Below are 10,016 nucleotides of genomic sequence, written 5' to 3' on the forward strand. Positions count from 1 at the left end.
AAGTGACAGAATTCATGTGGTGAATTCCAGTTACCTCAGACTACAAACTGTGGTTCCCTGTTCTTTAACCAGCAGCAAACCCATGGAAGAGATGAAAATTGTTTACGGTGAATGCCATTTAAGAACCAGGGCTCATATCAAGCTTTTCACCTCTCCTGTCTTCAGAGTAGAGCAGATATGCAGTGTGTGTGTGTGTGTAAAAACATCTTCTCTTACAATCTTTCTGCAAGAAAAAGTCTGTTGACTTATGTGGTCCAGGGAATTGAAATCGCTTTGTGTGTGGGCAGGGGAGGGTATCTCCCTCTAAAATGTGTTTTTCAATTTGAATAAAATTCACTGACTTTTTTTTTTTTTTCCCCAGTCGCCAGAGAATTCAGAGGGCAAAGATGGATCCAAAGTAACTGAACGTGAGGTAAGTATATCTTTGACATCCTGTATTATTTCAATTGAAAATTTAATTATGGTTATGATTATTTCCATCTGAATGAATACTGTTCTAAGCAAGGTTGTTGAAACTACATAAACCAGAGATAAAAATGTCACTGTGTAGTGTTTGCTTCTTCTGGGTATGTTTCAGTTGGATACACTGATGGGGCATTTTCCACTTACTCTATGTTGTTTATGTTTCTACCTGTCAGTCCCTGGGACTGTCAAAGTAGATGCTGAGAATTCCTTCTGGGCAAAGAGTGAGGTAATAGGTAAATTCATCAAGGAGAACAAAGTCTGTCTTTCACAGCAAGAAAATGAAAGTCTGTTGATTTCAGAAATTCATTGCTTCAGTGAGCGAACTATAAATTACCTTTTGGGCTCTGAATATTTTTCTGAAAGGAGTCATTTCTAAAGTCAAAAACTGTGGCAGGATGCAGAAAGTGTCAAAATATTAATTTTTTTAATCAGGAAAACTGAAGATTTAGGTTTATTAATTAAACAATAATTCGAAGTAGGGAAGCATTAAAATATAGAAGCCTCAAAAAAGCTATGAACTTAAAAGAGATGCTTGTGTTTGACCATCCATGGTAGCATTCACAAACTTGCAAAAGATAAACGTAAAGCAGCAAATGACATGGTAACCACTGCCATCCATTCTTACACAGAATTTTATAATATGTGGGAAAACTACAGCTCTTACCCTTGAACTTCTAGTAAAAGGATGACGCACATCATGGTTAATAATTCAGAGAAGCTTGTCATGATACCAGTACCCCCCAAACATGATTTGTGCTAAATGGAAAATTTTCAACAGACTCAATAACCAAGTCTTCTCTGTCCATTCACTCAATGTTCAGTGTCTGACAGAGTTTAGGAGATGAAGTTCGTGATACTCTCCTCAGACTGATAAAACCAATGTTAGAACCAAACAAAATTAAAATAATAAATGAATTTTCATAAAAAACAGCAAAATATAATTTATAGGACAGTTAGATAAAACGTATAGATAAAATTTACCATAATGTTTTTCAGTTTGGGCACAGAAAATCATTTGGAAGACACAGTGCTTAAACTTATGTGCCAGGAAATCTAGAAACTGATGGATAGCGAAAACATCCTTCCCAATCTCTTCAGTAAAAGCAAATCAAGCTGGTTAAAATATACGAAAAGGATGTGATGTGTGTTTATTGATACAACTGTCTTATACATGTTGTCTTTATACAGGATTCCTAACAAAAAGTCTTTCCTAGACAAACTCTTTACCTGTCATCTTGCTGTCATTGTTAAATGCCATTGAGTTGGTTCCAACTCAGAATGACCCTATATAATGTTTTTGATGAACAGCTGGTGGGTTTGAACCCCAACCTTGTGCTAAGCAGTCCAGTACTTATCCTAAGTGCCACATCAGGACTCTTGTCTTCTTAGCCAAGATCTAATTAAAACTAAAACTCATCATATGTCTTCAGAACATCAACACAATTGTTTGGAAAGTGAAAAGATGACTGATTTAGATGGTAGATTAGGGTAAAAATTGTCACCAAGTATACTGATTGATTTTCCCCATGCAGAATTGATTGAATTTGCGTTTTAGCATTGAGTATGCATAACCTTGACTTTAGTAAATAGATAACTGGTTATAAAGAGGGACTCCTCCTTCGAAAATCCTGTCATAAACATGATATATGAAAGGCCTTGGTCAAAGTATAGTACTTGAAAAAACTTGGACAAATAAAATAATAGATTACAGTCGTTACACTTGGCAGTTCACAAAGCGTCTTCACATCTGTTATTTTATCTGATCCTTTCAATAACCTTAAAATGCTAAAATGAGTGTAGGGGCAGATTCATTCCTCAGCAAAAGTGAATTGAACCACCTACAACATGCCAGATGCTGTTTTAGGCTCTGTGGGTTTCATAGTGAACAAAACAGACATCAATTCCTGTCTGTGGAGATTCCATGGAAAGGGGAAGTATGTAGAAATAATTGAATACTTACATGAAGAAGAATAAAGCAAGGAAAGGGAATAGGGAATTTCAGAGAAGTTCTACTTTTAAAAAACATATGGTGTTGTTGCTGTTGTTGTTAAGTGCTGTGAAGTTGGTTCTGACTCATATCGATCCTATTAGGGTTTCCAAGAAGCAGCTGGTTGGTTTGTGCCGCTGACCCTTTGGTGAGCAATCCAGTGCTTATTCTACATTGCCACATTAATAGTAAACAGGCAGGTATTATTATCCCTGTCTCTACTACAACAAATAGATTTTTCAGAGAAATACATGATTTGCTCCAGGGGTCACACTAGCAAGTAGCAGAATCAAAAAAAATATCTGAATCTCCTAAATATAAATCCTTCATCCCTTTACCTCTTTTGTGATAATCATAAATATTTGGGAATTCAGTGCCTATTTCTCTGTTTCCTCCATTCCCCAGCCAAAGTTCTGCTATTCATCATTCCATTTCTCAGTTTTGCAAAGGACACTTCTGTTACACTTCCGTTTTATTTTTGAGAATTAACAACAACATGGCTTAGTTGTCTCAAGAACCCTGGTAGTGTAATTGGTTATGAGTTCAGCTGCAGACTGCAAGGTCAGCAGTTCGAATCTATCAGCAGTTCCTCTGGAGAAAAATATGAGCCTTTCTACTCCCATAAGGATTTACAGCTTCAGAAACCCTCTACAGAGTCACTATGAGTCAGAACCGACTTCACAGCACTAAACAACCACTACCACCATGTCTTAGTTATCTAGGGCTGCTGTAACAAAAATACCGCAAGTGGGTGACTGTAGCAAACAGAATTTTATTTTCTCACAGTTTAAGAGGCAAGGCATCAACATTTAGAGATCCAGTTCTAGAGGTATCGCTCTCTGTTCATCTCTGAAGGAAGGTCCTTTTATCTTCAGCTTCTGCTTTCAGGTTCCTTGGAGATCTTGTGGCTTGACATTTATCTCCTCCATCTTTGCTTGCTTGCTTGTCCTAATCTGCTCTTTTTATACCTTGTAAAGAGAGTGACTCAGAACACATCCTACACTAATCCTGTCTCATTAACATGATAAAGAATAACCATTCCCAAACGGAATTGCCACAGGCACAGAGGTTCGGATTTACAATGCCTATTTTGGGGAGACACAATTCAATCCATAGCATTCCACCCTTTGGCCCCAAAATTCATGCCATTGTCACATGCAAAATGCATTCACCCCATCATATATTCCAAAAAGTCTTAAATAAACCCCAAGTCCAAAAATGTCATGTTCTAAACCAAATATGGATAAGACTTCAGGCATATTCCAACCTGGGGCAAAATTCCTCTTAATTTGTATAATGGTAAAATAGAAACAAAGTAGACATTTCCAAGTGCAATTAAAATTGGAAGGAAAGAAAGGCTAATTGATGCCAAGCAAGTCCAAAATTAAGTGGAACAATTTCCATTAGCTCTCTTAGCTCTTGAGTCTTGAAAATAATCCTCAGTTCTTTGTGACCAGTCTAGGTAGTATCCCTGCCTTCCAGGCTCTGGATGTTGGTCATACCCTCTGGTTTCTGGGTGGAGGGTCCTCAGCCCTGGGCTTCAGCTTCTTCCTCCCTTTAGGCTCACTGGAATGACAATTTTCCTTTCTCAGCATTGGACTGCCCCATTCTCTTAATTTATCTGAGTGGCAGTCCCACCCCATCAGTCCCAGCAGGCTTCATTCTTCTGCCCCTTGGACCTGGTAGCCCTTTTGCTTTGGGTGGTGACCTCATGCCCCAATCAGTTCCAACTCTTAGTGGCCCTTTATAGGGTTTCCAGGAGCAACTGGTTGGTTTGAACCACTGACCTTGTGATCGAGTGCTTATCCTGTAGCACCACACCAGGACCTGGCACACCTGAATGGCAGTCCTACAATCTGGAACCAAATCAGTGAAGATCCAACTTTGAGAAGGCCCTGCTTACTGTGATCCTTCCAACAGGTCTGCTGAGCTCCGAGCTGCTACAAGGATAGCCCTTTTCTTTTCTTGGAGGATACGAAGACTTAGCTCCTTTGGCCTGTAGAATTCCAACAGGGAATGTTCTTTCCTTTCGTTCTTTCTCTTTCCCCTCCAGTCTAAACTGATGGGTGTTCTGCTGCAGTAGTTGGTTAGATCCATCAGTCACAGGCTTAATCTCTTTAGCAAATGATTGTATAGCCATATCCTTGGTGAATATTTTAGGATACCTGTCCTTAGTTTCAACAACAGAATTTACCAAATCTTTAAGGTTCTGTTTTCATTTTGCAGAGTTCATTTTAAAGATCATCTCTTTGCTCTCACATTTTACTGTAAGTGGCAAGGACAACCATACATCTGCTTTAAGATCTTGCCTAGAAGTATCATCAACCAGATATCCAAGTTCATTACTTACAAGTTATTCCTTCCACCAAACATTTTAACAGAATTCAGACAAGTTCTTTGCCACTGCATAAAAAGCATTGCCCTTCCTCCATTGTCCAATCACATATTCATTATTTTATTTTAAAGCCTCACCAGAAGCACATTTTTTTCGTTAATAAAAGTAATTGCTTAATATTTTGTTAGTTGTACTCTCATATCATAGGAATTGCAAAATCTGCCAGGACCTGAATCAATACAATTAAACTGTGTTGAAATCCTAAATTGTTGGATTGAAATTAACTAACAGAATATCAGTATTTTTTTAAAAAAATTTTTATATAATAACAAATAGCTGTGTTTTTGTGAATATGTGACTGTCTTTGAGTTTAAGAAAAATTCACATGTTGTAAATAATAAAGATTAAACTATGTGTTCATGCATAATATGTATTTGTGTACATATGTGGAAGCAATGTACTTTTTGGATTACTGCAAATGGAAGTAAAATATTTGGCTGAATACAGTTGTGTTTTTGTCACAGTGTTTCACAGCACAAAAGACAGTATATAGGTATTTATCTGGTTCCTTTGTTCTTCATTTGTTCCCTTTAATGACAGAGTGTGGTAAAAAGTGTACCTTTCTTTTCTAAATGAACAATATTTGTGAAGTGCTTGCTATACAGACCTAGCCATTGTGACTTCGCAGCATACAACAAATATGTACAGAGGGAGGCAATCTTCAAGTCAAATTTTTTTTCTTTTTAATGTTTTATTGTGAATTATGTGATAGTTTACGTGGGAGAATATTAGTTTTACATTCATCCTATCATATGTCGTTTAACTGCCGTGATTGCAATCCCCTCCGTGCATTATCAAACAGTCAAAGAATACACCCCGCAGTCCTGCCCTTTGGTTGTCAGCACATAACTCCTCTCCCTCTCTGGGGCTAAAGTCCCCAGCTGCTCCATCTCTCCACGTCATCATCTCTGCCTCCATCTCTGGCATCATTGTTTCTCTGGGTAGAGTCCCGCTCTCTGCTCTTCTCCCTTGATTGTCCCAGGGATCTCTGCTCCTGGAGTGCAAAGTCAACCACTCCCCTCTTGCTACAAAACGTCTACCTTTACATTTCCAACCCTCACAGTCAGTCCTGATAGCAATTACTCACTATTGTATCATGAGAGTCCTTTCCCCATCTCCTTTCATCATCCCCGCCCAGACAGATTGGATACTACTCAGTGCAGAAGCACATTTAATGTCCACATTTCTGTCAGCTTTGTTACCGGTACCATATGTATTCTCTGAGATGATTTCTCATTTCCTTTTTAATTGTCTTTGAAGTCCGTAATTTTACCCACGGTCTCTTCAAGTCACGCAGGCTTTTTCATTTACCCCCACAGCCATCAAGTCAATTTCGACTCATAGCGACCAGATAGGACAGAGTATAACTGTCCATCAGGTTCCCAAGGTTGTAATCTCTAAAGAAACAGACTACCAGAGCAGCTATTTCCCCTAGAGCAGCAGGTAGTGGGGTCAAACCACAGAGCTTTTCTTAAGCGGCAGAACACTAATCACTTGCAGCCAGGACACCTTCTTTTACTATTGTGTGCCATCAAGTCGTTTCCAACTCATAGCAACCCTGTATAGGGTTTCTGAAGTTCTTGTGGTTCAAATGACCTTGCAGTCCAGTGCTTATCCTACAGCACCACACCAGGACTCTTTAACTATATGCCACATTAAAACTCGTCCAGCCTCCACTCAATTCCAAAATTGATTTGACATTTTAGATAGGTATTAGAGCAGCACCCCACTCTTCGTTCTATTAGTTCTGATTTAACAGAATCCTGTCTTTCTGTCTAGTTCTGCTATAACAGAAATACCACAAGTGGATGGCTTTAACAAACAGTACTTTATTTTCTCACAATTTAGAAGGCTGGATGTAAAAACTCAGAATGTTAGCTTTAGAGGAAAACTTTCTCTCTGTCAACTCTGGAGGAAGGCCTTTTGCTTCCTGGTACATTGGAGATCTCCATGTGACTTTGAATCGATGTTAACCTATCTGTGTTTCTTTCCTTATTTAATCTCTTTTATATCTCAAGAGAGGTAGACTCAATAGACACTCTGCACTAATTCTAACCATTTACATGACAAAGAAGCCATTTCAAATGGAATTAAACCACAAACAGAGGTTAGGATTTACAGCACATATTTTGGGGGGCACATAATCCATAGCAAAAGGACTCTGATAGCGAAGAGTTGGGCTGCTAATCTCAAGGTCAGCAGTTCAAAACTACCAGCTTTTCCTCAGGAGAAAGAGGAGGCTTTCTGCGCCTCTGAATTTTGTCATAAGGAGATCAGAGTTCCATGCTGTTTTTGTAACCATGACAATGATGTAGAAAAGTTCATGTCTTTCGGAAGAACCTCCACCAGAATTTTCTCCAACCCAGAGGATGATCAGTTAATCAAAAACCACTTACTGAATCCTTCCAGGGTGCCCAGCACTTACATGCCACCGTGACAAAATCTTCATTAATGGTTCCAACTCTCCCTGTGACCCTTCATTCGAACAGCGTTCCTTCTTAAAATACTACTCTGTTGATCACTTTTTCTGATTTTCACACAAGATCAACAAATCAAGAGTAATTTCTCTCTCTTGTTTTTTTAAGTCCTACCCAACAGCTGAAGGAGCTCTGGTAGCGTAGTGGTTACAAATCAGGCTGCTAATCTCATGGTCAGCAGTTGGAAACAACCAGTTGTTCTGCAGGAGAAAGATGAGGCTTTCTGCTCCCGTAAAGATTTACAGCATCGGAAACCCTGTACAGGGTCGCTATGAGTCAGAACCAACTCCATGGCACATAACAACAGCAACCCAACACTATGGCTCCATATAATAAGCATTGGACTGCAAACTGCAAGGTCTACAGTTTGAGCCCACCACCACTCTGTGAGAGAAAGATGAGGTTTTCTGTTCCATTAAATATACAAAAAGCCTTTGGAAACCCCGTACAGGGGTGCTATGAGTTGGAACTGACTCAACAACACACAACAACAGCAACAAAGAGGGGAAAATAGGAGTCATGTCCAGTAGCTAGTCCCACTATTCATAGATTCTTAAGGCTGTGAAACTGATGGAACATGCCAAAAAGTGTATATAGAATCAGTACTGCTAACTGTGATTGAAAACTGTTTGCAGTGAATAACAAAACAAAATCTCTTGTGTTGGAGGCTGGAAAGCAAAATTTAAGAAAAGTCCTCTTTTTTTCTTTTAACATTTAGCAAGAAGAGCTGGTAAGATTTAGGCTGGAAGTCACAAAATGATTTTACCATTAAAAAAAATGCTTTTAGAGACTGGTTGGTTTAGACAGCTTAAAGAGTAAAACTTCATTTTTTCACAAATTGTGTAGGCTTTGTCCTTCAAATTTCTTGTTCTGGCCATGAATTATATAATATTCCTAAGTTGTGATGTGGCACTGTAGGATAGGCTGTTAACCGCAAAGTCAGCAGTTCCTCGGAAACCCTATACAGGGTCGCTATGAGTTTTAACCAACTACAGCACTTACCAACAAGAAGTAAGTCATTAAGGAGCTCTGGTAACACTGTGGCTTAGGCATTGGGCTGCTAACCACAAGATAGGCGATTCAAGCCCACCAGCCACTCCGAGGGAGAAAGATGAGGCTGTCTGCTTCTCTAAAGACTTATAGTCTTTAAGTTTGTTATTATTAAGTGCCATTGAGTCAGTTCTGACTCATAGCAACCCTGTGTGGGGTTTCCAAGCAGCAACTGATGAGGTTGAACAGCCTACCTTTTGGTCCAGTGCTTATCCTACAGCACCACATCGGATTCCTGGAAACCCTATATTGGGTCACTGTTAGTCAGAATTGGGGAGCGTGGTGGCTCTGTAGGATGACAAACACTGGATGCAAACCACAAGGTCAGTGGTTTGAGCCCACAAGAAAGATGAGGCTTTCTGGGCACACAAAGAATTTTAGAAAGCCTCAGAAACCCCATTCAGGGTCGCAAACCGGCTCCGTGTCAGTTAGCAACAAACAAACAAGTCAGAATCAGCTCAGTGGCAGTAGATTTAGTTTTGGTGTTTTGGTTTGTTAGTCCTTTGGGTCAGAACAGCTTCCCAGACGTGCAAAGCTGGGCTTTGCGTTAGAATGTCTCTCTGGAGATCCCGAAGGCTCTGACATCACTCTGCCTGTTCAGTATGTTCAGAGGAGAGGAGCAAAAGTTGATGAATTTTTCACAAGCTTTTGCTTAACTTTAGGTTTTACTGAGATCAAGTAGTTGGCAAATGGAGAAGCAGTTATAAAAAGAAGATGCCCTGTAGAGGACATAGACATGAAAGGCATGAGGTAAACAGTTAGGTAATGCCAACAGAGCACACGAAGTTGACACCAGACAAGGAGAAATCATGTTTACGTGAAGTCCATTCACCTCCCTTAGCAGGAGGCTGCCACTTTCCCTCTCAGGTGCTGTCTTCCTGAGTACTCTTTTGCACTGTACTTTTTGTGTGTGAAATTGTGTGAGTAGTTCTTGAGACCACGTGGAAGTTTCTACATCAACTCTGCTTGGTAACTGACAGGTGCTTGCAATTAAATTGCAGAAAGTATTTTTAAGACGTCCACAGTACCCCCCTCTGAAACTCAAAGAGAGCACATGAGCAGGCATGTAAGCTTGCTGGCGACATGTTGGTCTACTGGTAAGTGTATAGGACTTAAATGAGGAGCTCTGGCAGCGTAATGGTTACGAATCAGGCTGCGAACCGCAAGGTCAGCAGTTCGAAACTACCAGCTGTTCCGTGGGAGAAAGAGGCTTTCTGCTCCCTTAAAGATTTACAGCCTCAAAAACCCTGTACAGGGTCGCTATGAGTCAGAACCAACTCCACAGCACATAGCCACCACCATACTTACGAAAGTAGTGGTCTAAACTCATGTATTTCAGAGCCCTAAATCTAGGTCACTTCTTGTGGCGCCTTTACAATGTATAGGAACTTAGGTGGAATCCTGAGCCCCAGCAAGAACCTTCTGAGGTGAGACATTCCCACTGGAAAGGACAAGCAGACCAGCCTGGAACAGCTAGAACAACAGAATATACATCCTCAAAGAAAGATCATCAGGAAAAACCCAAAACAAAAATGGCAGTATGACTGGCTACTACGAGAATAAGCAAGTTGTTTTCCTGGGAGCCACCAAGGCAAGCAATCAAGTTCCTTCTAGGAATGAAACTCAAAGGGAACACATGAGC

At 40.0% G+C, this 10,016-nt stretch overlaps 1 protein-coding gene across 1 annotated transcript in view; it reads left to right on the top strand.

The window, feature by feature from the left end:
* HMGN3 (high mobility group nucleosomal binding domain 3) overlaps positions 1–10,016 on the top strand; it is a 58,768-nt gene that overhangs the window by 34,377 nt on the left and 14,375 nt on the right. Inside the window, 1 exon segment of the mRNA XM_006878411.1 lies at positions 362–412. Coding sequence (XP_006878473.1) covers positions 362–412 — 51 coding nt within the window.

Source organism: Chrysochloris asiatica, unplaced genomic scaffold (assembly GCF_000296735.1).
Source record: "Chrysochloris asiatica unplaced genomic scaffold, ChrAsi1.0 scaffold00286, whole genome shotgun sequence".
Classification (NCBI taxonomy): Eukaryota; Metazoa; Chordata; class Mammalia; order Afrosoricida; family Chrysochloridae; genus Chrysochloris; species Chrysochloris asiatica.